The sequence below is a fragment of the Alternaria dauci genome, chromosome 2 (genome assembly GCF_042100115.1).
Source record: "Alternaria dauci strain A2016 chromosome 2, whole genome shotgun sequence".
NCBI lineage: Eukaryota > Fungi > Ascomycota > Dothideomycetes > Pleosporales > Pleosporaceae > Alternaria > Alternaria dauci.
This window is the reverse complement of record NC_091273.1, coordinates 1,896,753-1,922,734: the sequence shown is the minus strand read 5'-3', so window position 1 is coordinate 1,922,734 and position 25,982 is coordinate 1,896,753. Positions and strand designations below refer to the sequence as shown.

Genomic DNA, 25,982 nt, shown 5'->3' with positions numbered 1-25,982 from the left:
TAATAAGTGTTTAGTCTGTAATGTGATCCCTTGATTGGGTTGGTAAAACGGAAGTCTTGTCTCTTACGTTCTGCCAAAGCACAAGGATGTACGTGTGTGACCGTCTCTGCGGTTTTACAAGCTGACATCCATAAAGTGAGTTCTGTCTCGACAAGGTATTTGCTGCCGGCATGCGCAGCCCCACATGGTGTCAAGATGCGTGCAGCTTTCGCCCAGGAACCAATTCTACGGTCTGTCGTTTGCACTCAGCACTAAAATGGCTTGCAATTAGCGGGGTGCCTGAATAGATAGTGCCTGGTGGTAATACCATCTAGCCCCATTTTCTGCGAGGATACCATAGGCCAGATTGTACATCCATACCGTGTCCGCGGAGTGACGAGAGGACCCTACATGCTGTACCACTGACTACAGACTCAAAACTTTCCCTTTCGCGTAAGCATAGTGCGAGAGCCGCAGAGAACATACTGTAGCCCGCAACACGTGGTAAAGAAGGAAGGTCCGAAAGCCCATTTACATCCTTCGGCCACGAAGGATGCGGGATCGAGGGTCCCATTGGGATACTAGTCCCGGTACGTGTTTACCCGCCCGTTGGGCGTTCTAGACGAACATTTCCCCCTGTTATTCTTCTTCGCCCGACTAGTGCAGGGCGTTGGAATACTAAATCTCACCCTCCTGCCATTGCACCCATGTTGTGCAATGCTGTATCCAGGGGGTTGATAAACGGTTTTTCGCCTGAATGAGTCCATGGCCCGCTGCATGCTGCACGCTTGGGCTGAGATCCTAAAGAGGCTGGATATGTATAAATGCATTTACAAGGCACAAAGAGAGTGGCAGTCGGGGACCTTTCCTATCGCTCATTACCCTTGGAACTCCCCTTCAGCCCAAAATGCTGGCTAGATCCCTCACTGTTTCTCTAGGCTATGCTGCCCTTGCATGCGCACAGAGCGCCTCGCTTGCTATCCCGCCTGCTGCAGAGACACTCGCTGCCAAGATTACGCCTGCAGAGCTTCCTCTTTTCGATAGCGAGACCATACAACTGACAGACGACGTCGTGGCTGCGCTCCAACAAAACCCTGATCTTGCAGAGTATGCGTCACTATACGAGTTTGAGGACATCTCAAACTCTACATTTTCGGAACGGGCACGCCGCACTCGTAGAGCACTTCGTTGCAAGACGATGCCTGGGGATGCCTTGTATCCGAGTAAAGCTGCGTGGAGCGTTTTCGACGCCTTAGTTGGCGGCGCCCTGGAGAAAATTGTTCCTATAGGCTCGTCCTGCTACAAGGAATCGGAGTACGACAACTGTAAGTGTGCCTGTATGAACTGCATCTGAACCATACACTGATTTCGTACACCGACGTATAGACGATGCCGCAAAGTGCGCGAATTTGGTTAAGAACTTCGATCAGGAGGAGATTTAGTTAGTGGCAATACTTGGCAGTGAATCGGTGCAGCGACTAATAGCAGCAGTTATGTTGATAACGGTGCGCTGATGAACCCTTTGTGGTATGGCATGACCTGCCCCATTCCCACTTCAGGCAACTTCGCCAACGGCACTTGCACCCAAGGTGGCTACTCGGAGTACGCTGTTAAAATCAGCAACGTTGCGCAGATCCAGTTGGCGGTGAATCTCGCACGAAACCTCAACCTTCGCCTGGTCATTCGAAACACTGGTCATGATTACAACGGTCGCTCTGTCGGGAAGGGTGCGCTGAGCATCTGGACGCATGGCCTCAAGGAGATCAAGTATGTCAAGAACTACAATAGTTCGACGTATAACGGACCGGTCTTCAAAGTCGGAGCGGGCGTCCAAGGTTTCGAGCTCTACCAAGCTGCCGATAAGTATGGCGTCTCCGCTATCGCTGGTATCTGTCCCACAGTCGGTGTATTCGGAGGCTACTCCACAGGCGGTGGTCACAGTCCTCTGATGCAGTTGTTCGGTGTAGGGTCCGATCAAATTGTCGCCCTCGAAGTCGTTCTTGCTAGTGGCCGTTTCGTTACTGTCACTCCAGAAGTCAACAGTGATCTCTATTGGGCGATGTTGGGCGGTGGAGGCGGTACCTTTGGCGTCATTACCTCTGCTGTAGTCAAGGTCCATCGCAAGGTTCCGGTTACTCAGTCTTCCTGGACGATCATGACGTCTGAGACCGTTACGGTCGAAGAATTCTGGGAGGCGTTCGCGTTCTTTTTCGACAACATACCCGTCTACAACCAAGCGAAGACTTACTCTTACTTCACCCTCATGAAGCTCGCACCAGGCACTTACATGTGGTCGATGGGTCCGTTCTTTGCCACAGACAAGACTGTCGAAGAGTACGAGGCTCTCATCAAGCCTTTCTACGAAAAGTGCGCCTCGCTTGGTATTGAGCTCAACCCCAATACAACCCACCACGACAGCTTCTACCCAGCCTACCAGGCCACATTCGGCACCTTCAACTATTACATCGGCGGCGCAACCGGCATTGCGGCCAACCGTTTGCTGACATCCGACAACTGGGAAAACCCTGAGATCCGCAACCAGACAGTTGCCGTCATTCAGCAGGTTGTCGAAAAGGCTATGATGATAAACATGTACCACCAACGGCCCATTGACCCGGAACAAGAGGACATAAACTCTGTTAACCCTGCTTTCCGCAACGAAGAGAGCCAGATGGTCATCATCAACAACGTCCTCGAAGAGTCCGCTGCGGGGTGGCAAGCTACGGTCGAAAAGATCACGACCGAGGTCATGGCTCCTCTACGTGAGATATCACCCGCTGGCGGCGCGTACGGTAATGAGGCCGACATCGCCGAGCCGGATTGGCAGCAGTCTTTCTGGGGCTCCAACTACCCCAGACTCCAGCAGATCAAGAAGAAGCATGATCCTGACATGCTCTTCTATGTGCATCATGGTGTTGGCACGGAAGGCTGGGCCATTGATGATAACGGCATCATCGGCGCGGGTGTTCAGTCGACGGACGGTCCATTGTGTCGCGTGTAGTCGTGTTAAAGCGATGCGCGCTCGGTCGTATAGACGATTCAATGCAAATGCGAAAATTTCAATGGCATTCTTCTCGATGAGATCCGAGACAATGACACGCGTCACCGAGGCCGCACGGCGCTTACAGTGTTCAAGGACGCGTATGATAGTGAGCGTGCCGTCTGCCAAGATGTTGATGCGACGATATAGAAACGTTGTTTTGAGATATCGGCAGTTCTCCTCTGCCTAGGCCGGCTTCGATGCGATAGAACGGGCAGACTCGATGAGGTCGTTCAGTCCCACAATTGTCGCTCTGTCACAAGTTCAGAAACCATACATGCTCTTTTATAGTTATCGGTTGGTGCCTCTCAATGCGATGTGACTGAAGAGCGGAAAAATCGCCGCTGTTCCGCTTTTTGACGCGTCGAAGGATTTGCTGGTGGGAACTTATGCGTGCAAAGGCGGAGCGCGGCCGCCTCCCCGTCCCTTAGCCCTGTCATCTGCAAAACACAGTTCTAGAAGATCTGGGAGCGGAGGGAAAGTCGATGCGACATGCATGACCATGTCTCGTCGCACGTCCGCGCCTATGAGAGTCGAGACGTGCAAGGAGCCGGGCAGTTGTGTCGCAGGTCATGGTGAGGGCCAGATTGTCAGGAAAGTGTATCGAGCGCGGGGCACAAGGGCAGGCGCACGCGATTAGTTAATCCCCAGCAGTCTGTCACTACGACAGGCAACGGGATGTAAAACATACAGAGATCTCGTCCTCCGCCATGGATTCCTATCTCACGCCTCCGTCTTGCGATCATCAGCTGCTTATTCTACAAATCTGCATCCAAATCTTCGGAAGACTCAATATCCGACGCGGAATCTTCAACATCGGTCTCTAGCATGTGCCCCTTCAGTAAGCTTGGCAACTATATCGCTCTGCAGTATCGCTAATTCGAGACAGCTTCGTTGCCTGCTGGTGAGGATGCAGCTCACTTCTCTCCCAGCGCGGTCAAGGACTGGCAGCCCAGGCGAAAGTCTGTCTCGAACGCTTGTGAGCGATGTCGACGGAGGAAGATTCGATGCGATGGCGAGACGCCCTGCTCCACGTGTAAACGTTTTGCAATACAATGCGTGAGAACACAGAAGCCAAAAGAAGTGGTTGCATCGTGAGTGCTAGCATCAAGACGCGTCGACGCGTGGTCACATGACTCGTGTTCTAATAAGTCTCAAGGGAACATCGCGAAGCACTAGAAGGACGAATACACCAGCTCGAAGCACAGCTGGCCAGACATGTCAGTGCGCCCATGCATGGTATGGAATCCATCGACCAGAACCTCCTCGCCAGCACGCCAACATCATTTGACTGGCAAGGACCGCCTTCGCACCTCAACCTTGACACCACCATACCCACCACATTCACGGCCGATGGCTTGGATCTGGGTTCCTTCTCAGCTAGAAGTGGGAGCATGCCTTCCATCGCCATAGATGAATGTGAGCCTTTCCCCAACTTCTCCACGCCGTCTTCACCAGTACCTTCATTATGGTTAGGTACCACACGTGCCTCGTCACCCGATTCGATGCCACCTGGATCCGCGCTACCGCAGTTCGGAACAGCATACCCGTCTATGAGCAAAACTATGCCATCATCCATCGAACCGCACACGGCGCCATCTTGGGAGTTCATGGCTCAAGCAAGCTCTAGTCAGTTACAACCAGGTACCAGCAGTCGGGGTCATTCTCGGAAGACTTCAACCTCTTCTCTGTCTCAGGCTAGTAATGAGCAAGCCATGTCGCCGATTCCAGAGGTCGAAGACGACATACTTCCTCTGGCTCCGGCACCACGACTACCTCGTCAAGGCATCTTTGCCGCTCGCCATACGGAGAGTCCAGGCCCAGGTTCCTCCCGATCAAGCTTCACCGACCGCAGTCGTGCTCTGGCAACCACTCCACTTCCCAGTCGCTTCGAAGCGGAGACGCTGACGACGGAGTTCATTCAACATCTCGAGTCCCTGGACTATAGAGCATACTCCGTCACCCCCTCACTCTTCTCTCGGTTCTGCGAGTCTGTATACCCCAACCCTCAGCGACCTGCAGTCGAAATCTCTGCTTCCATGCCAATGGCGCGCTTTCATGTCTTTCTCGCGATGGCCATTGCGATGAAGGTAAGAATCAAGGATGCGCCAGAAAATACAAATGCACTCCTTGATACTTGCTACGAGCTTGCCATGCAGCAAGCTTGTTCCTCTACGTTCTGGCAAGAGACAGGTGGGATGGAAGCAGCTCAACTGTTGGCACTCTTTGCCTCGCTTCGCAAACCTGTCAGCAAAGAGCCGCGCGGTCTTCAGCATTCCTTCTCTTGGTGAACAGGAGAGTTCCAACGTTCCTTTCTTCATGCTCATGACTGTATGTCCTCTCTTTCCTTATGTTTGTCCTCGATCTTTCCAAAAAGTCGCGGCTATTCCCGTGTCATTCTGTACATATATAACATACCCTACGAATGACAGCTTTCTTGCAAGCGCAGTAGACACTATGCTATCTATGCTGAGAACCTGTGTCCTCCAATCACTGTCTTTTGCTCTTCTTTCGAGTCGCGACGGGAGGTATCTGCGGATGACATCTATGCTACTGCAGTATACATATGAGGTACCAGACGCGCATGCGATCTTATGAGCGGCTAATCGCCCTTTTATGGCGTGCTTTAGCCGATGAGCGATCGGAAGGCAAGCACAAGTCGCAAAGACAATGCAGTGGGAAACTTTGGGGCTTGAGTAGTTTTACTAAATGGAAACCTCCATATCTAGTAGTCTCGCACGACTCACATGATCTTGTGCGAATAGAGAAGAAAGAAGAGGCGACACTGGCGAGGAACTGCTTTATCTCCATGACGACATTCGGACGCAGCTGACCCGCTGGTGGTGCCGGCTTTATTCCCGGAGCATGGGGCGCGGTATACCCGATTCGGAAACTCCCCCTCAAATACCTTAACAGCGGTTGGCAGAGCCAAAAGACGAGATCTCCACTGATACAGGGCACCGCAGAGAGTTTGGACGATGTCGCAGATTGATGGAGCTGAAGTGGCCAAGCACCACAGCAAGAAAGACTGCTGGATAGTGCTAGACTCAAAGGCATACAATGTGACAAACTTCCTTTCGGAGCACCCAGGCGGCGCACCGATTATTCTCAAGAACGCCGGGTCGGTGAGTATTATTGGAGTATTGACGCGACCCAGAAATGACCTTTACTAGGATGCGACGGAAGAGTTCAAGAAATACCACCCGTTGAGCTATCTGGGGGACTATCTGCCCGAAGATGCGATCCTCGGACCTGTCGACCCCAACACATTCGGCCAGCTACGCCAGATCAAGAGCGAAGAATCAACAAAGCCATCCCAAACCGACCCCAACTCCAACGAGATTCCACACGTGAGCCTTTGCGTCTCGACCACCGACTTTGAAGCAGCGGCCAAAGCAGTCTTACCTCACAAGTCGTACGTTTACGCTTCTGGGTCCGCCAACACCGGTGCGTCGCTCAGAGGCAACCTCGATGACTGGGGTCGCATCAATTTCCGACCGCGTGTGATGCGGAACGTAGGCGATGTAGACACGCGCCGCGAGATCTTTGGGCATAGCTCACCGTATCCATTCTACATATGTCCCATGGGAACGATGGGTGCCATTCATGAAGCTGCTGAGCCAGAAATGATCCGAGGAGCAGTGCGGAAGGGGATCCACAAAGTCGTCAGTACCGCGAGTTCTAAGAGCAGTGAGCAGATCATGCAGAGCTATCAAGATGAGCAAAAGCGACTTGGTAATGGCAGTCCGACGGAACTGTTCTACCAATACTACATGCCTGTCGACCGCAACAAGGCTATCGAGCTCATGCGCATCGTCAAACGCTGCGGATACAGAGGCCTTTGGATCACAGTCGATACGCCTGTTCTCGGTAAGCGAACGGCGGATCGCTATCTTCAGGCCGAAGAGGCGCTAGCGGTCGGTCTTGCAGAAGAGAGTACTACAGAATGGGAGACAGGTGGCGACAACGCTTTTGCGCCTGCCATGGGTGGACGGCCAGTACAAGGTCAGTTGAGTCCGCATACCACATGGGAAGATCTAGAGTGGATCCGCAAGGAATGGGACGGACCGATCGTGCTGAAGGGGGTGCAATGCGCGGAGGACGCGAAGCTTGCAATGGAGCATGGTTGTGATGGAATCTTGCTCAGTAACCACGGGGGCAGGCAGTTGCACACCGCACCGAGTGCGCTCATGACGTTGTTGGAGATTCGAACATACTGTCCAGAAATTATGGGCAAGCTGGAAGTCTTCCTCGATGGTGGACTGAGAGATGGAAACGACGTGCTGAAGGCGTTGTGCCTAGGCGCGACAGCGGTGGGCGTAGGGAGACCCTTCCTATATGCGCTGGGAGCTTATGGGTCGAAGGGTGTCGAGAGATGTGTAGACAGTAAGTCTCATCGCTGCTCCGGAGTCAAGTAAATATGCTAACATACGACAGTTCTGGCTGATGAGCTGCAGACAGGCATGCGCTTGCTAGGCATCACATCGCTCGACCAGTGCAGACCCGAGATGGTTAATGCAACGCGACTGCTGAATGAGATGTGGCGACCGGACCAGTTGAGCTTGAAGAGTAAGCTGTGAGGCCAATACGACTGCCAGTCTTGCATGAGAATGTGACGAAGTCTGCTACAGGCACACTGTGCAGTACCCCTCCACTCACTCAGGGGACTTGCATTTGCAAAATCAATGGGTAAAGGCTCAGCCCGCATTAGACTGAAGCTGCCGTGTCGCCGATACTGCTAAGAGTGCGAGATCAAAATTTTTCCCCGCTCGACCCCTCATCTCAACCACCGTGCTTTCGGCCCATTGTGATCTAATAACTATATATTGTTTACTCTTGTTCCCTCCTTCATCAAAGCATTCAATGGTGAGATGGCCGAGTTGGTTATGGCGCCAGGTTAAGGTTACCTTAACACATATTCCTGGTCACGAAAGTGGCGTGGGTTCGAGTCCCACTCTCATCAGCATTCGTCTGCAGTAGCAGATACCCCAGGAGCTTTCTTTTTGCCAGTTGATGTGCTGTAATTTTATGTGATTGCGCTTTCGCTGTCTGCACCCTGTCACTCATTCTGCTCCTAGGCTACTAGTCAGCCTGTTACCTTAAGACTGCCCCCATTTGTTTTGGAGAAGTTCCATGCACTGTTATAGATATCGCAATGTTACTGCACATCTTCGTCATACAGAGCACAGTTGGGGCAATGAGGACATAGGTAGTGATCGTGCAAGCCAAGAATGTAGCATTGTTGAGGAATCTGGAGTGCACTGCCTGGTTGTGGCTTATTGTTTTGTTCACTTCTTAGCGATAGCAACATGCGCTACACATTTAAACCCCTCTACTTCGACCACATCGGCATCTTTTTTCCCATTCAACCGCCGCTGAACCTTCACGGCAGCCTTCTTCCCGGCAATGTTCAGTTGCTTCCCGAACTCCTCGTTCTCTTCATCCGTCCACTTTGGCCCCATCTGCTTCCACATGGCGAACAAGTAGCCGCAAGTCTGTTCTACGCTCTTTGAGGCATAGTAAACCTCCTTCTCGTGCATGTCAACATCTTTGAATCCGGCGCCTTCCAGTGTCTTCTTGAGATGCGAAGCTTCGAACCAGTCGTCCGAAACAGGCCAGCGAAACAAGGGCTCATCTGGCTTGACAGCTTTCTGCGCTTCGTGCAAAACAGCCATGTGACCTGTAGATTTCCAGCTAGTGACGACAGCTGTTCCTCCTGGCTTGAGCGTGCGATAGATTTGCGCTGCACCCTTTGCCGCGTCGGGGAAGAAAAATATTCCCATGTTGGTTATCGAGTGCGTAAATGTCTCATCGGGGTATGTCAGGTCGCTACCGTCCATGACATCAAAGGACAAAGTCGCCGAGGACTTTGTAGCTGAAAGGATGTGGCGTGCTAGGTCAACCATCGGTTTTGCGTTGTCGACACAGGTGATCTTGATTGGAGTATCTGGGTACTTGAACAGGACTTCTTGCGCGGCAATACCGTTTCCGCATGCATTGTCTAGGACGACGGAGTCGGAGTCGACTGGAGGCAGTATGTCGACGAGATGCATGGCGGTTTCGCGGGTGCAGCCACCAGTAGAGGCCTCATAGTTTGATGCGAGCGTGTCAAACATTGCGTTGACGCTTATGCTGGGTTCGCCCATGATGATCGATGGTTTGCTGTTGTTTCTCGTGTGGTGAAATGTATTGATATGCTAGAAGAGAACAAGGCGAGGCCAATAGGGTACTTATAGGGGGCCTGAAGCTTACGAGAGACCAACACAGCTGACATGCGCGGTGGCTGAAGTGGAGCAAATTGATGCATGGGATACGCAAAAGACATCAGTCAAGACTAGTACTTCGTCGGAAGGAATTCATCCTTGGTCGCATTCAAGGTGGGTTGGTAAGTCTCCGGATTTCGCTCTAGCCAAGAGTCCGGATACTTTCGCCGTCCAAAGTTCCCGAGCTTAGAAATCGATCATGTACTCCTCACAATAATCCAGACTCGAGCGTGGTATATGCTATCATCGATTCCATGACGAGTGAGTCGGTGCATCCTTTTCCACAGAAATTCCAAGTTGCCCAAGGGGTGATTCGCGTGTCTACCAGCGGAATCCTCTAGCTTCCACATCGCGACTTTGCCGTCAATCACAATGAACACATCTTTAGTATTGTTTCGGTAGTAGCCGGCGAAAATCCCGAGGCGCGCACTGAGGGCTGATGATCTAGAGCTTCTCATCCTTCTTGAACCTGATCAGCCCATCTTGAAAGGTCGTCGCAATATGCACGCCCCGTTCGTAGTCCCACATACGACTGGTATGAAGTGCTCTCCCGCCTGTAGCTCTAGTGATCCAAGCCTCTTGCACATACCATTTACGCCCGTCTTTGTCACCATCATTCTGGCCTTCTAGATTGCAGAGTGGTAGGGAGCCATCTTCCCATAACGTTGGATCAGCATTTGGGTGGTCAATCCGCGGCTCGGGGTTCATGATGAGGTCTTTTATACCGACATGAAAGACCACACTGTGAGATAGGGACGCCATGCGTGTGTAGTCTCGCGGTCGACCGAGGTGGTTTGGGACAATGAAGAGAGAGTTGCGGTCCGATGCATACAAATGTGCGCAGGCGTGCATATTGGCGTCTCGTGTCAAGGTGAAGTTTTGATTCGAGTCCAAGGGAGGCGGATATGGCGCGGTAGGTAAGGGCAATGAGCCACGAAGAGTGTAAAATGTCAGTTGTTTTTGATCGAGCGGATGGCGGTTACGGTTATAACTGGTCATATCAGCCTTACGTATATGCAATCCAGCTATAGGGTTGAAGTGTTCTGGATGCGACGGAAGGTCTAAGCGTGGATTTACGAAGTCAGTATATGTCTCACGTGCAATGCGTACAGGGACACTTACATGTTTTCCGGAAATGTTCAGAATCATTACTTGGGGCCGCCAGATGCTCCATCGGCTCATCGGCTTTGTCTTCTAGTGCATCCTTGTACATCTCCTTCAGATTCACGTCCTCTTGCACGTCGAAGGGTGAGCTCTCTTCCCGTTTGAAAGAGCAGGTGCATACAAACATATAACCATGAGCATCGACCTGGCTCACGGTCACATCTCGGATGCAATAGTTGTAGCCGTCTCGGATTTTTCGAACGCGGTACGTGTAATGTTCATTGGGCTTACCGCCTAAGATAAACCATCCGGTAATGTTCTATCATGTTAGGCAGCTGCTGTAAGGGTACGCCACCGGCAGCTTACATGTATTAAAAACCCTTCGTTAACGGTTTGCGCCGCAGCCCATGCAGCCTGAGCGAACACGTGCCCGCCGTATGTGCCATTCTCGCCGCCGGTTGGGGAGTAAGCTTTTACGATCGAGCGAAATGTCCAATCGTCAATACGTTCGAGTTCTATTACTTTATCGAAAGATAGTACGCGTCTATCGTCGGTGAAATATGGACGTACAACCATGGTAACAATGAGAGCTTTCCAGAAAGTACGGACTGGTGAGTGTCATCTTGAGCCGAGCCAGTTTTGGTATTTACAGCTGGTGCAGACGCGACGCTAAAAAGTTACCTCGGAACGCGCGGGGTTCGGTGGGATGACGGGGTAAGACAACCTCCACTAGTGCGCTCAAGCCGTGTAGATGGTGACGATGCATGGGATGACTCGGGCTGTGCGATGCCGCTAAGAGCAAAAAAGCTGCGATTGTCTGCATATCTATTGCCTGGCTTAGTCTAATCTTCTAGATCTCTTTTCCAAGAACCATAGCCTGACGTAGTAAAATACAACACCACAGAGCCAAATGCCCACGAGGATTACTGCCTGTACGGGCGCGAAGACAGCGCCTCTGACAACAACAAAGCCGCTGATCAGGGCGAACAGTATGGGGATAAGAATGAGAGGTTTTACGGGTCTGGGTAGATCGGGCTCTCGGAAGCGTAAGATGATGGCGCCAAGCACGGTGAGAAAGAAGAATGCATATTCAGCCAGGCCATTGAGAGTCAACAGGATGCGCATGTTTCCGAGCAGGATGTATATGCCGGAAAGAATAGTGTTGAGAATCAAAGCATTGCTAGCCGTCGTTAGAGAACGATGGTCAAAATGAACTCGGGTGGGTACGTACATGGGAGACTCTCCATTGTCCATGGCCATATCCGCTGGTTGATCCGAATCAGCAATTTTGCTTACTCTCAGGGTACCAACACATCCGACGGTGCCAAGAACACGCGGGAACCAGTTGTTGTTCGCTGCTGCCACAGTCATCCTTCCAGCGACGAAAGAGTTACCAAGAGCGGAGCCCGCAATGACAAGACAGATAAGCGCTGTAGCAAAGTAAGCTACACCCTTGCCAAGGAAGTGGGTAACAGCCGTCTGGTACACGTCAGTTTGTAAGATTGTGGCACACAAGTTTGAAATACTTACTACTGCAGCAGCATCCGTTGTTGATACGACCCCCCAAGGAAGTAAAACATAGTAGACCGCGTTAGCTGCGACATAACAGAGTATGATTGTAGGTATAGCGGTGTTGATGGACAATGGCAGCTGGCGGCTTGGGTTTCGTAACTCAGCTGCAACGTAGTTCGCTTTGTCCCAACCAGAGTATGCCCATAAAGCCCCATAAAGAGCTGTAGAATAGAAGCCAAGTGACTCCCACGTAGTCACTTCTGTCCAGTCGAACCTTGATCCGTCAGGTAATACTGTATCTCTTGGAGAGAACCAATTGTTTTGATGCCAATCATGACCTCCCAAGTCCTTGCTCTTTCCGACAAAGACAAAGACCACAACCAATCCAGATATGATGAGCAAGGAAATGGTAAGCAGTTTTATGGCAACGAAGAAGCTAGATAGCCGGGTGCTCGTCTTGGTGCTGATAGAGTTTAACGTTGTCACACACACTAGGACAAGTAGAGACAGCAATTTATGCGTAATGGGCGGATCCGGTTCATTCACACCCAAGCTGGAGTAGATGGACTCCACAAAGACGATGCTGAGAATCGCAAGCGTAGCTGGCATAGTTGCAACGACCCATGACCAAGCCGCCATGTATCCAAAGACATCTCCATAGATGTAGGTAAGATATGGCTGGATGCCGCCTTCGCCAGGAAACGTTGTGCCGAGCTCTGCCATGGTCAGAGCACCACTCCATACTAGAATGCCCCCAACTAGCCATACAAGCAGCCCGGCGCCGGGTGATGGGACATTCGCATCGATAGGCCCCGGTGATGAAAATACTCCGGACCCGATGACGATGCTAATCAGGAGCGCGAAGCCATCGAGCGCGCCAAGATTGCGGGCAAACGTACTCCTCACGGCCGTAGTCTCATCGTACTCCTCGTCTGGGGCGTATGACGTTGTCGATTCCTGGCGGAGTAGAGGCGCTGTCTCCGAGGGCGCCATTTGTCGCGTTCTCGAGGTGCACAGAGCCTGATAAGATAATCGTCGTGTTTTGCCGAGGTGGTTGCGCGTCACACGCGCCAACGTGGTGTGGCTTTGAGAGCTACGCGTCTTCTCTAAGCTTCAAATATGTCGCAAGCATATGTCTTTTGATCTTCTCATCCGGAAGGAACCAATTCGTGATGTGATGGTAGAAGAGGACAGGAAGGCTGATACGGCGTGTGCCGCGACGCTATCGCGTCAGGATGAGCCCGAGTTACGTCATCCTGACTACCTACCCCGTGCCGCGACATCAAAATACGATACTTCAGTCACTAGTACCCTTGCGGACGGAGGAGTTTCCAGAAGAGCTGCAAGAGTTCCGGAACTCTGAAAGTATGTGGAGGACGCAACCAACTTGTTGCAGGACCAGTCAGGTAGGCGAGGAGACAGCGAGCTAGATACGAGTGCACAGCACGAGCGCGAGTTCCTTCACCCACCCAATCATCAGGGGTTAGCGTCGACATGTCTCCCTTGTTGCTGCTGCGGCGCTTGATGTCTGCCCCAAACCCGTCTCCCTTTATGCCCATGGTATATGGTACAATGACGATTCACAAATAATGCAAGCACAAGCCGGTCCACCATTCGAGTTAGCGTGATTCGGCCGGATTTACTTTTCCGCCAGCATGTAATTTTCTGTCCCTCTTTGCTTTCAAACCTCAGTCCAGCTCCAGCACTGGGTCGGGTCACGCCAGCCATCATGCCTACACAGCAGCAGCTAGCCCCACGCAGTGGTGTTGGCCATGTTTCCACGGCTGCACCTCTGGACCGCGACCTCGGTTGAATGCGATCCATACGTGCGGAGACCGCTTCCAACCGCTCCGCAACACGCCGCCAACTCCAACCATACAGCTCACCTCCTCTCCTCATATCACGATGCGGACAGTCTCGGCGCTGGGTGCGCCTCTACGGAGATCAGTACCTATAGCCTGCCAGAGTGCACGCAGATGCTTTTCAAGCTCCCACAGTCTGCAAGCGACATGGGGATTCATAGGACTGGGACGCATGGGTTAGTACTGTAGCAACTTACGACCACACGTTCTAACACTCTCAGGATATCCCATGGCGAAGAACCTCAGGGCAAAGATTCCGGCTGAAGACACGCTCTTCGTGCACGATGTAAACACCGCAGCCACGAAGCAGTTCCTCGACGAACACCCGCAAGGGGTACGCGTGGCTGAAAACGTCCGACAGGTCGCCGAGAACGCGGTACGTACATCTTATTACTCCTACCGCTCTATGATGAATTAATTGTTCTATCAATGATCTAAGTTGGGGGCCATTCGTGGCCCTTATTCTGATTACACAAATATTATAGCCAATCCTCTGATGCTTTACACCAACACACGTTGTCGTTGCTGCTTGAAGGCGTTGTACTGACAGCCTTAGGAAACCATCGTCACTTCGCTGCCGGAGCCCAAGCACGTCAAGGCAGTTTTCAAGGAGATGCTGGAGCCGGCTACTCTTCTGACAGACAGCGCCGTCAACAAAGAGCGGTTCTTCATCGACTGCTCGACTATTGATCCAATGACCTCTGCCGAGGTAGCAGAAGCTGCCCATTCCACCGGCCAGGGCAAGTTCATCGACGCGCCCATGTCAGGTGGTGTCGTTGGGGCTCAAGCTGGCACGCTGACTTTTATGATTGGTGCGCCGCCAGAGGCAGTTGAAGGAGCCACCAAAGTGTTGTCGAAGATGGGCCGGAGAGTAGTGCATCTTGGAGGGCCTGGTGCGGGCCTCAAGGGGAAACTTGCCAACAACTACCTCCTCGCGCTCAACAATATTGCAACCGCAGAGGCCATGAGCATGGGCGTGAAGTGGGGACTAGATCCCAAAGCGCTGGCTGGTATGATCAACACGGCGACCGGGAAATGCTGGCCCAGCGAGGTTAACAACCCGGTTCCGGGTGTCATCGAGGGCTCGCCTGCGAGTAGAGGCTACGAGGGCGGATTTGGCATAGGTCTAGCCAGCAAAGACCTCAAACTCGCGCTCAAGGCTGCTGCTGACGCCAATGTCAAGCTCGCATTAGGGGAGCCCGCCAGAGCGCTCTACGATGCGTGTGAAAAGGCCGAGGACTGCAAAGGCAAAGACTTTTCCGTGGTCTACCGGTATCTTGGAGGCAAGGAGTAGCTAGACTATGAATAGAGAACGACCGCGATCTACAGAATCTGTCGCCAAATCACGTCCGACTCACTGCGTACCGCTTTTTCCGTGAACAAGATTGTGCGGGTATACCGTCTACGGTATAGCTTCTACATATACCTCCATGGTATAGCCTCCCTGAGGTAGGATTTCCCGGGAACAGTCACCACTCCATTGTGTTGGATGGAGGAATGATGGAGACCGACACACTGCCGACGCTTGTGGCTACACCACTCCGAGGTCATAACCCTTGTAGTTCCAGCCGTCATCCTCCACCAACTCCCCGTCATCGACGCACGCATTACTTCTTCAGGATATGCGTTCATCCAGTACAGGAAACACCCTGCTGTTTACCCGCTTCTGCCTTCTCAGGTGTAAGCGCCGCGCATGCTAAGGCACTTTGGGTTTTCAAACGATCATGGTGCAACTCGGGGCTCCTAGCCCCACTCCTCCTCAAACGGCAAACCGCGCCACCACCCATGCACATCTACCGACCTCGCTCTTGGCAAACAAGGCTGTCAAACATCGTTTAGGCGACGTGCAAAGATGCGACAGCTTGGCCGCCGTGCTCTTACAGTCCAGGTATCCACACCGCCGAGCGCCATAGGTTGCTTGTGGCAGCCCTACAGAACCTCAGGCCACTTTCGATGTTTGAGGTATTATCGCAGGAGGCGAGAGACGTAGGCAAGATTTCAGGTGTGGATAGAGGAGGATGAGAGTCGGTTCAGGCGCCGACGAAGCACAGCGGAGAGACGGGTGTATATGAAGCAGGTTCTGGTATGTCTTCTTGCGCTATTTGAGTTCCGCACCCTTCATTTCTTATATCGCTCTTTAACTACGATACCGTAGAACGGTCTTTACCTAATACTTACTTTCGATTCTTTCGTTACCGTTGAACGGTAGCCAGCCTTTAACGCCTCAATACTGTTTATTTTTGAACTCCGCGATACAATGAAGTCTGCTTTCTTCTCTCTCGCCCTTGCTGCCACGGCAAGCGCGCTTCCGGGTCCGGCTTTCAGGACCGTCAACAGACTGCCTAGCATCAAGTGTATGTGTTTGTTCCTGCCCGTCGCTCGGCTACACTGACCGAACAAGCCAACCCTCTTCGTCGTGCCAACCAAATCATCCCCGTAATCGTTGGTGGCCCTCAAGATACCTTTATCCCCAACACCGTCACGGCAGCAGTCGGCGACATCATCCAGTTCCAGTTTTCCAACGGCAACCACACCGTCACGCAGTCGACTGGCGATACAGCATGCACGCCGATGGCAGGCGGTATCCACAGCGGCCACATTCCCTTTGAAGATGGCCAGGCAGAAGTTGGAACCTTCAACATGCCCGTCACCAGTGCCGACCCCATGTTTCTGTACTGTGCTACCGGACCGCATTGCCAGGAGGGCCAGGTCATGATGGTCAACCCTGCAAATGCGCATCAATTGTCTGACTATGTCAAACTGAGCCAGCAGAGTGAATCGAGCATTGACGGCACTGATGTTGTGGGTGGAACCGCTGGAAAGCTTGCTTTGGAGACTGCTGCGTGAGTTCTCCCGAGATATGATTGTGCTATGAACGAACACTGACTGTTATAGTTTCGTACCTGCAACTCCTGAGGACCCAGCCGCAGCACCTCCCGAGGCACCTGCTGAGGAGGCTCCTGTAGAGGCACCGCCTGCTGAAGAAGCGCCAGCAGAAACACCGCCTGCTGAGGCGCCAGCGGAAGAGGCACCAGTAGAAGAGGCACCCGCGGAGACACCACCTGCTGAGGTCCCAGCGGAAGAGGCACCGGCAGAGGAAGCTCCCGCCGAAGAGGCTCCTATAGAAGAAGCCCCGGCAGAAGTGCCACCCGCTGGAGAAACCCCTGCGGCCGAAGACCCAGCAGCAGCAGCAGCTCATGCCTAGACCCCTGCAGTCATGGCCTGAGGGCATATACTCAAAGCAAATGAAGGATATCAAAGGGGGTTGATTGTGGTTTCAGAGAGATGAAGCATTCGAATACATACATAAGCAAATAATTGTACTCTTCTATTAGCACGACTCTTGTCTACTGAATATCTGATGCGTGTGACGCAAGTGTAAGTCTTGTAACTTGGTGGAGAATTTGACATTGCCGTCTTCTTGTCAAACAGTACGTGATCATCTGACCGCAATATGCATCATTGTTGCATCAGGATGGAGAGTGGTATCTGAACGATGATGTGAGCTTAGGAGAATGTGCTGTAACATTTTTCAAGACTAGCCAAAGGGTCTCAGACTCAATGTATATCCGCATTTCAGTCATACATATCCTTAAAACAAGAGACCGACTCGTCACTCGTTCGCCACGTCTCAACTACTTTCTCAGACTAAAACACACTTTGAATACAGCACTAACCATACTATCGCAATATGAAGCAACGCCCTGTACAACCACCTGCACAGCCTCAGTCATGACGGGTACATGCGGCAGGCCCAAGTAAGTGTAATGTTGAGAAATTATGGTGGCGACCAATATCCAGATTACGCCTTCTCGTTCCAGAGTGTGGATTTCAGGCGATAGAAGAGGCTGTGTACTCTAGCCTGCGTCTGGGGCTAACCGGTTCGCGCTAGGCTCATGATGAATGGTTCGCGCAGAACGACGACCGAACATCTCCCGCAACACCATCAGTCCTGGACGTTTCTCGGTTCTGCTCAGGGGCCTGTCCACAGTCTCCGAACCTCGTGTCTTGCTGCTGTTTTTGTAGCGATGGCTATATAGAGAATAATCTCAACATCATAATGCGCCCCTTTACTCACTGAAGCCGTGACGTGTCGCGAACCAGATCCAGGCTTAGAAATGGGCACTATGCAAGCGTGTACAGATTCTGTATTTAATAGTAACTGCATGCAATGAGCAAATACTCATCGCCGTGAAGGGCGATCTTCGGCCTAAAAAGGAACATAGCGCCTGGACCCGTCCTCTCCCAAAGCTCTCCTATCATGCATGCCATCTCATTACAAAATAGGTTGTGCATGCTCTCCCAACTATGCGAGCTATTCAAGACTCTTTGGACTGCATACTGCTGACATGCAGCAACGGCCAGCAAACGGTCGGCAGGCGTCTACTAAGCGCTGCCGTCTCAACGGACGAATCAGCGAGCAGGCGATACCAAACGCTTCCTGAAATATCGCCTTTGCTCTCTCCATGCCACGACGTAAATAGAGCAACGGAGACGCGCGTATTGCAAGAGTGTTTGTTGTTAAATTTGTCCAATATGTGCCGGCTGTTATTGATTCGTAACGTGGACCGCACATGCGGGAGGGTAACTTTCTTTCGGAACATCTTGAACCACAACCTCTCGGACCGATCGCGTACGCTGTGGGGTAGGCTGCCAAGGTCGCAGAAGTGGTCATCTAAAGCATGTCATGATCTTGTACGCAGTAAGCCTCTCACTACTGTAGCTCGGAATCAGAAGCTTATGTTGAGACGAAGCAATTGCCAACCTCATCGGGACGCGAGCAAAAGATGCTTGGTGTGCCGCTGCACGACGACACTCTCGCGCACATGGCTACAGGCAGATCCATGAATGCTCAACTCGGGGGATTGTAGCGGTCAACGCGCCTGGTGATCCAAGTTGACGATAAGAACAATCACGACGTCAATGACGCAAACAAACTCAGAGACTAGGCGGGTGATGGCACCAGGCACGGAACAGCCAAGCCTGTGGAGCTCTTGGCCGCTCGGAAATTGACGCATCCCTTTATACACGTCTCGACGTCCAGGTACGAGGCGGCGAGATGGCCGCGAGCCAACAAAGCCGAGGGCAGGTGGAGCTGACGATGGGTCGAGGCTGCGCAGGCGGTAAAATAATTTCATGTCGCCGCCACTGGAAAAATGAACGCGTGTGGCTGATGCGCCATGGACACGTCGGCTGGCCGGCCAAGACGACAGGAGTAGCTATAGGCGAAAGCGCGCTCCTAGCATTTGCGTCAATGAATCACTTGTGATGTGCGCTCAGACGCGCTGCGGTAGGCGTGCCTTGGCCCCGACCTACTGGCCACACGGAGGCGAGCCGTTTGGCTTGTGCGACGCAGCCGTCGTCGTGTCCGGCCTGCTGGCCACATGGCGCATGGCCGCTCGAGAGAGAGTGCGCGCAAACTCGACCTGGCCTGGACAGTTGTTACCGGGCAATCGTGGGGTGAAACGGAGGCTGGCACTCGAGGGGTTAGGTTAGAGGCCGTCCCGCTAAGGTCCCGCATCCATGCTGTTTGCGAAATAGCCGTCGACGCAAGCGGCTTAGCGCGCGAGGTTGGCATCGGGGCAGTGCAAGTCTTGGGCATTTGGCAGAGGCACAACAAGGTCCATGGCCTTGGCTGGGGGGCTTGTTTGCCTTGAGCACTTTGGCAGCCAGCATCTGAGATTGCCAGTCCTTTTCCCTTGGGCAAACAGCGTAATTGTCGCGTCGTCTCGCCACCTAATAGTCTCTGCGAGCACCCAGCCAGGTCCACGAGCTCTCATAGCCACACTCGACCGCAGACGAGTATGCGCAGCGCCAGAACACTGCCACTCTCTAGTCACTAGCATCACTCGAATCACTCCTTCGCTCAGTCGCTCCTGCCGCAGACGCAGCGCGCTCAGGTAAGCCATTCGCTCTTGCCGGCTACGACCACGGCAGCAACTAAGAAGACGTAGACCACACGCCTTCTCGCTGGCTCTTGGCTCCGCTCTTTACACGCGCACAACCACGGCGACGATCTTTCGCCTCTCACTACACACCACACACCACACACCCTCACCACCCGCATGTACTCTCTGCATGAGGTCTTGTTCATAATCTAGCAGACTCACCGGAATTGCACACCTGACATTGCTACGCTGACGGCCACCACCGTCTGCCTGCTGCACAGCCCATTCTCAGCCTTCCACAGCAGCCTCGAGGGCACGCCAGGCTACCGCAATGGCCAACAACGACGCGAGCAGTGCTTCTTCAAGGCCACGGGCACCGACCATCACCATCGACACGTCTGCCACCAACGACCCTACCATGGGTGACTCGGTACTCCTGGGAGCCATTCAAGACAACAGCACACCTGCAACATACTCTAACACCGATAATGTCTCGCCCACACAGTCGGGGAAGCAGTCGCAAGAACTGCGCAACGCGCACTCGTTTGACAGCAAGGAGAGCAGACCCACGAGCCCGCATAACATCAGCTCACCGGTCGCGGCATGGAACAGTAACGCCGGCCTGCTCAACGTCCCCGGCGCCCGGTCCCGCGGCAACTCTGTCGATTCGGCGACTGAAAATGGCGAGTCCAACAGCACAGGCACATATGTGCCGTCGTCACAGGGCGACACGCTCAAGGGCGACTTGGGGCCGACTGAAATTATGAATGACAAAGACGCCCTGAAGCCCGATCCTGGCACCGAGGCCGACTTTGAGGTCGAGAACAACAAGTTCGCCTTTTCGCCCGGACAGCTGGCGAAGCTGTACAACCCCAAAAGTGTAAGAACCACGCCTGGACTGACTCGTGACATCCTAACAAATTCTAGTTATCCGCTTTCCACGCTCTCGGTGGCCTGGATGGCTTGGAAAAGGGTCTTCGGACCGACCGCAGGGCCGGCTTGAGCATTGATGAGCAGCAGCTGGACGGTGTCGTGACTTTCGAGGAGGCTACTACTCCGAGCAGGACAGAGTCTGCGCCAAAGTCGTCTCCCGATGGTGTTCCACACACTGACAGCGCCCCCGCCGGCTCCAAGGAGAATGCCTTTGCTGACAGGAAGCGCGTTTTCAGCGACAACCGTCTCCCAGTGAGGAAACCAAAGAACATCTTCCAGCTGGCGTGGATGGCCTACAACGACAAGGTCCTGATCCTGCTTACCTGCGCGGCTGTGATTTCGCTGGCCCTCGGACTGTACCAGACTTTTGGCGTGGAGCACGAGCCGGGCGAGCCTGCGGTCGAGTGGATCGAGGGTGTTGCCATTATTGTCGCCATCGTCATTGTGGTTGTTGTGGGTGCGGCGAACGACTGGCAAAAGGAACGGCAATTCGTCAAGCTCAACAAAAAGAAGGAGGACAGGACTATCAAGGTGATCCGCTCAGGCACGACCCGCGAAATCTCCGTCTACGACATCTTCGTTGGAGACGTTGTCAAGCTGGAACCCGGTGACATGATCCCCGTGGACGGTATTCTCATCCAGGGCCATGGCATCAAGTGCGACGAGTCTTCGGCGACCGGAGAGTCTGACCTGCTCAAGAAAATGTCTGGAGAGGAGGCTTTCAAGGCCATCGAGAGGCACGACAACCTCAAAAAGGTCGACCCATTCATTCTGTCTGGCGCAAAGGTCTCGGAGGGTGTTGGCTCTTTCCTGGTTACTGCTACTGGTGTACACTCCAGCTACGGAAAGACGATGATGTCCCTGCGCGAGGACAGTGAAGTCACTCCGCTCCAGAACAAGCTGAACGTTCTTGCGACGTACATCGCCAAGCTTGGTGGAGCTGCTGCCCTGCTGCTCTTTGTCGTGCTCTTCATCGAGTTCCTCGTCCGCCTGAAGGGCAGCCCCGATACCCCTGCCCAGAAGGGCCAGAACTTCCTCAACATCCTCATTGTCGCCATCACGGTCATTGTCGTTGCTGTGCCCGAGGGTCTGCCGCTAGCCGTCACTCTTGCACTGGCGTTCGCCACGACACGTATGTTGAAGGACAACAACCTGGTCCGTCTTCTCCGATCTTGCGAAACCATGGGAAACGCAACCACCATCTGCTCCGACAAGACAGGTACATTGACACAGAACAAAATGACGGTTGTCGCTGGCTCTCTAGGCACGGCTCTCCGCTTCGGCGACCACAAGCTCAAAGCAGCCTCACCACCGGCTGATGATCTCAGCAAGGGCAAAGATGTGGCCGAATCGCCTGTAGAAAACCCCAGTGACGTTTCGGCATCTGAATTCGTGGCGACGTTGAACCAGGACGTCAAGGATGTTCTCCTGCAGTCGATCATCCAGAACACGACCGCTTTCGAGGGCGAGGCTGGTGGCCCTGATCCCTTCATCGGCTCCAAGACTGAAACCGCGCTACTTGGGTTTGCACGCGACTTTCTCGGCATGGGCAACGTCGCCCAGGAGCGGTCCAACGCCACCATTGTCCAAGTTGTGCCTTTCGACTCGGCCATCAAGTGCTCCGGGGCTGTTGCCAAACTGGACGACGGCCGCTACCGAATGTACGTCAAGGGCGCTTCCGAGATCTTGCTTGGAATGTGCGACAAGATCGTCACGGATGCCAACAAGGAGCTCGTCGAAGCACCCATGACCAGCGACAACCGCGAGACGCTCGAGCAAGTCATCACCACCTACGCGTCTCGTTCCCTGCGAACCATTGGCCTGATCTACCGTGACTTTGAGAGCTGGCCACCTGCTGAGTCTTCCAAGAACGAGGACGACCCGAGCCAGGCCGTGTTCAAGGACGTTTCTAAGAAGATGACTTTCCTGGCCGTTGTCGGTATCCAGGATCCCCTGCGAGAGAGTGTTCGTGAAGCCGTCAAAGACTGTCAGCACGCCGGCGTCTACGTCCGCATGGTTACTGGTGACAACGTCCTTACCGCCAAAGCCATCGCCGAAGACTGTGGAATCCTTGTACCTGGCGGCGTCGTCATGGAAGGCCCTACCTTCCGCAAGCTCTCAAAGCGGGACATGGACGCTGTCATCCCCAAGCTGTGTGTCCTTGCCCGTTCTAGCCCAGAAGATAAGCGCAGGCTCGTCAAGCGCCTCAAAGAGCTTGGCGAGACTGTTGCAGTCACTGGTGATGGAACCAACGACGCGCCAGCGCTCAAGACTGCCGATGTCGGTTTCTCCATGGGTATCGCTGGTACCGAAGTCGCAAAGGAGGCATCTGCCATTATTCTCATGGACGACAACTTTGCTTCCATCGTCAAGGCTCTACTCTGGGGACGAGCAGTCAACGACGCTGTCAAGAAGTTCCTGCAGTTCCAGATTACTGTCAACATCACCGCCGTCCTGCTCACCTTCGTCTCTGCCGTATCTAGCGACGATCAGACCTCTGTACTGACTGCTGTTCAACTGCTCTGGGTCAACCTCATCATGGACACCTTTGCTGCGCTGGCCCTCGCAACCGATCCCCCCACACGCAGCCTGCTCGACCGGAAGCCTGACCCGAAGTCTGCTCCTCTCATCACACTTAGGATGTGGAAGATGATCATCGGCCAAGCAATCTACCAGCTGGTCGTCACCTTTATCCTCTACTTTGCCGGCGAGTCTATTCTCAGCTACCACAGCGAACACGAGAGGGAACAGCTCCCGGCTCTGGTCTTCAACACCTTCGTCTGGATGCAAATCTTCAACGCCCTGAACAACCGCAGGCTCGACAACCGCTTCAATGTCTTCGAAGGCATCACTCACAACTGGTTCTTCATCGTCATCCTGGCTATCATGATTGGCGGTCAGACGATGATCATCTTCGTCGGCGGTGTCGCGTTCAAGGTGACCAGGCTCAACGGTCCTCAGTGGGGTTACTCAGTAGTCCTGGGTTTCCTCTCTCTGCCTGTCGGTGTTATTGTTCGCCTCATTCCCGACGAACTCATCCGCAAGTGTATCCCCGACTTCTTCAGGCGCAAACGCACTCCCGAGCTTGTCATCTCCGACGACGACTATCAGTGGAACCAGGGACTGCTGGAGATCCGCGACGAGCTTGCTTTCCTTCGCAAAGTGCGCGGTGGGCGTCTTAGTGCCATCAAGTTCAAGGTGCAACATCCCAAGGAGATCTTTACAAAGTCTCGCTCCAGCCATTCCCTGCCTGGCACTCCAAACAACGGCCCACAGGACGACGGGTCTCAAGCGCCCCCCACACCCAACAGTCGCCGTCGTACCAGGTCCCGCTCAAACTCTGCGTTCGGTCCGGCCACTGTCATGGCTGGTATCGTTGCCGGCAGTGTTGCCGGCTGGTCGCCAATCGACCGCGGCCATGGCGACAACGACTCGATCAAGTTCAGCCGCGACGCGACCAAGCAAGACCTCGAGGCACAGGACGGCATCGACGTGCATCCAGATACCAAATCCACTGACCCTATTCTCGCGCCCGACCCGAGCGAGTACCGTGGCCCTCCTAGCCAGAACATGGACACCACACCAGAGTTTGTTGTAGGACCATTCTCCGGCCACTCTGGAGACCACTCCAAACCGACAGGACCTGGAACATAGGTTCTCTTTCCTTCGACCTAGAACTCGTACACATTTTTACGCGTCTTTCCTTGTATCCATAACTGTAATGCATGTTCTGCGGCGTTCGGCGTTGGCTCAAGGAGCTACATTGTACATACCCTTTGCTCTCTCGATTTCCTACTCACGTTGGGCGGCACTGCCTCGCTCGCTGTATTACTGAGACCCCTTTTCAATGACTGCATTATGGTGTAGAGAAACCAGCCTCCGCGGCTATTTGTTTTCTTCACTTCTCGAGCGTGGCATTCTCCTTGAGCGCACAACATCCGGTAGCCAACAAGCAATCAAAAGAAACAAAAAGTGATTCCCTCTGCGTTGAACATCTGACTCACCTAGCGTGTAACGGGCATTGCCAAAGCTTATAGTGAAGTGATCATCACAACTTCTCAATCCTCTTCTTCATCTCCCCGAGGTCTTCGCCCTCGACAGCGTCCTGGCCCTCCTTAACATACTTTGCTACTGCATCGTCGATCTCTTCATCTCCGTCGATAACATCGACCCAACCCCTTGCCCCTTCGTGCTCCAAGACACTGACCACGCTCTCCGCAACCGTCGCACGACTCGTCTTGCCGCCTGCCCCAATCTTTCCGATCTTCACCTTGCCCGCTGGTTCCTCTGTCAGGGTGCCAGGCCTCAGACTAATTCCGCAGAAGCGCTCATTAGGGGGAACACCGTCTTTCTCTTCCTTTGCTACTCGTTCCTGAGAGAGAACAGTGAGGACCTCGTCCGCTGCAACCTTGGCTTTGAAGTAGTCTGGCAAGATCTCCGTGTTGACCTTTTGTGCCGCCTTCCAGTCTTCGTCGTTCCACCACGGCGCGCGACCGCGGCGAGAAGAGAGGTAGGACACGGTCAGGAATTTCTTGACAGAGGGTGTGTTGACGCTAGCCTTTGTGAATGCAATGGCTGCGTCGCGGTCGACTGCATACGTCATCTCCGCGCCGCCCTTGCCACCGGCCCCTGATGCTGTGAGTATGCATTGATTGTGACGAGTATGTATATGAACTTGCAGCTATACTTACCAGCGCTCCAGACAACCCAGTCAGGTTTGACCTGCTCTAGGATACTCTTTGCATCCCCCTCGGTCTTGACGTCAGCTACACTACTGATGAGCACGTCCAGCTTTCCAGGCTGCCCTTGTCCCAGCTTCTCGATTGCAGGCCGCTGAGAAGCAGTACGTATCATGCTGGTCACGTTCCATGATTTGGCCAGAAGGAGTGGTGTGAGGAGCTGGGCGACTTTGCCGTGGCCGCCAATGAGAAGGATGTGGTGCACCATCTTGCGAGAATCAAGAGAGACAAAAAAATTATCAGAGTAGAGTGTAGTTGAGGGTAGACGATTGTTCAAAGAACGCCGATGTTACTGCTGGGGCCTCTTAAGCGGTCTCACTCGATTGCTAAGATGACGTCGTGAGCGTCGACGCTTCCGAGTATGCGCCGACAAGCTCCACGGCCATTGCGTGATTTACCACATGCGTCTTTAGGGATAAAGCTGGGCACTTACAAATTCTGCAACGCATATGATCATTAGCGTAGAAATGCTACAGTGGAAGACAACGAGAGGCAAGACTGAAATCAACATGCTACCAACCAGCCACGCGTGTAGTTTGAGTACCAGGTGTGAGATTTGATACTGGTGCCTGGTCACGTGTCGCGCCTTGGGAGCATCGATTGGCTCATACTAGCGCCTTGGCAATACGCAACCCAAGGTCCCTGCAGTCGTTACGCGACGC

General features: G+C 53.4%; 8 protein-coding genes across 8 annotated transcripts; 5 read left to right on the top strand and 3 right to left on the bottom strand.

The window, feature by feature from the left end:
- Nucleotides 1-886: 886 nt before the first annotated feature.
- Nucleotides 887-2,980, top strand: ACET3X_002652 (uncharacterized protein; the record flags this gene model as incomplete). The annotated part of the gene is made up of 3 exons (XM_069449418.1): nucleotides 887-1,304; nucleotides 1,366-1,420; nucleotides 1,471-2,980. The coding sequence occupies 3 exons, from the start codon at nucleotides 887-889 to the stop codon at nucleotides 2,978-2,980; spliced, it is 1,983 nt and encodes a 660-aa protein (XP_069309199.1).
- Nucleotides 2,981-5,997: 3,017 nt separating this feature from the next.
- Nucleotides 5,998-7,599, top strand: ACET3X_002651 (uncharacterized protein; the record flags this gene model as incomplete). The annotated part of the gene is made up of 3 exons (XM_069449417.1): nucleotides 5,998-6,144; nucleotides 6,193-7,405; nucleotides 7,457-7,599. The coding sequence occupies 3 exons, from the start codon at nucleotides 5,998-6,000 to the stop codon at nucleotides 7,597-7,599; spliced, it is 1,503 nt and encodes a 500-aa protein (XP_069309198.1).
- A 638-nt stretch (nucleotides 7,600-8,237) lies between these two features.
- On the bottom strand, nucleotides 8,238-9,271 carry ACET3X_002650 (uncharacterized protein). The gene has a single exon (XM_069449416.1). The coding sequence runs from the start codon at nucleotides 9,163-9,165 to the stop codon at nucleotides 8,308-8,310; it is 858 nt and encodes a 285-aa protein (XP_069309197.1). The 5' UTR covers nucleotides 9,166-9,271; the 3' UTR covers nucleotides 8,238-8,307.
- Nucleotides 9,272-11,223: 1,952 nt separating this feature from the next.
- ACET3X_002649 (uncharacterized protein) lies at nucleotides 11,224-12,891 on the bottom strand (the record flags this gene model as incomplete). Its single annotated transcript, XM_069449415.1, has 3 exons — nucleotides 11,224-11,566; nucleotides 11,618-11,865; nucleotides 11,917-12,891. The coding sequence occupies 3 exons, from the start codon at nucleotides 12,889-12,891 to the stop codon at nucleotides 11,224-11,226; spliced, it is 1,566 nt and encodes a 521-aa protein (XP_069309196.1).
- Nucleotides 12,892-13,588: 697 nt separating this feature from the next.
- Nucleotides 13,589-15,101, top strand: ACET3X_002648 (uncharacterized protein). The gene is made up of 3 exons (XM_069449414.1): nucleotides 13,589-13,936; nucleotides 13,982-14,136; nucleotides 14,317-15,101. The coding sequence occupies exons 1-3, from the start codon at nucleotides 13,804-13,806 to the stop codon at nucleotides 15,052-15,054; spliced, it is 1,026 nt and encodes a 341-aa protein (XP_069309195.1). The 5' UTR covers nucleotides 13,589-13,803; the 3' UTR covers nucleotides 15,055-15,101.
- Nucleotides 15,102-16,017: 916 nt separating this feature from the next.
- Nucleotides 16,018-16,965, top strand: ACET3X_002647 (uncharacterized protein; the record flags this gene model as incomplete). Its single annotated transcript, XM_069449413.1, has 3 exons — nucleotides 16,018-16,114; nucleotides 16,162-16,603; nucleotides 16,656-16,965. 3 exons carry the CDS (start codon nucleotides 16,018-16,020, stop codon nucleotides 16,963-16,965), a joined length of 849 nt encoding a protein of 282 aa, XP_069309194.1.
- Nucleotides 16,966-19,979: 3,014 nt separating this feature from the next.
- On the top strand, nucleotides 19,980-24,235 carry ACET3X_002646 (uncharacterized protein; the record flags this gene model as incomplete). The annotated part of the gene is made up of 2 exons (XM_069449412.1): nucleotides 19,980-20,528; nucleotides 20,576-24,235. The coding sequence occupies 2 exons, from the start codon at nucleotides 19,980-19,982 to the stop codon at nucleotides 24,233-24,235; spliced, it is 4,209 nt and encodes a 1,402-aa protein (XP_069309193.1).
- Nucleotides 24,236-24,629: 394 nt separating this feature from the next.
- Nucleotides 24,630-25,528, bottom strand: ACET3X_002645 (uncharacterized protein; the record flags this gene model as incomplete). The annotated part of the gene is made up of 2 exons (XM_069449411.1): nucleotides 24,630-25,210; nucleotides 25,273-25,528. The coding sequence occupies 2 exons, from the start codon at nucleotides 25,526-25,528 to the stop codon at nucleotides 24,630-24,632; spliced, it is 837 nt and encodes a 278-aa protein (XP_069309192.1).
- Nucleotides 25,529-25,982: the final 454 nt, after the last annotated feature.

Bases quoted from the DNA above. Each gene is read 5' to 3' on its own strand.
- ACET3X_002650 (XM_069449416.1), bottom strand. From the start codon at position 9,165: ATGGGCGAACCCAGCATAAGCGTCAACGCAATGTTTGACACGCTCGCA.
- ACET3X_002648 (XM_069449414.1), top strand. From the start codon at position 13,804: ATGCGGACAGTCTCGGCGCTGGGTGCGCCTCTACGGAGATCAGTACCT. The intron at 13,937-13,981 runs GTTAGTACTGTA...TAACACTCTCAG, and splicing joins CATAGGACTGGGACGCATGG to GATATCCCATGGCGAAGAAC. The intron at 14,137-14,316 runs GTACGTACATCT...TGACAGCCTTAG, and splicing joins GACAGGTCGCCGAGAACGCG to GAAACCATCGTCACTTCGCT.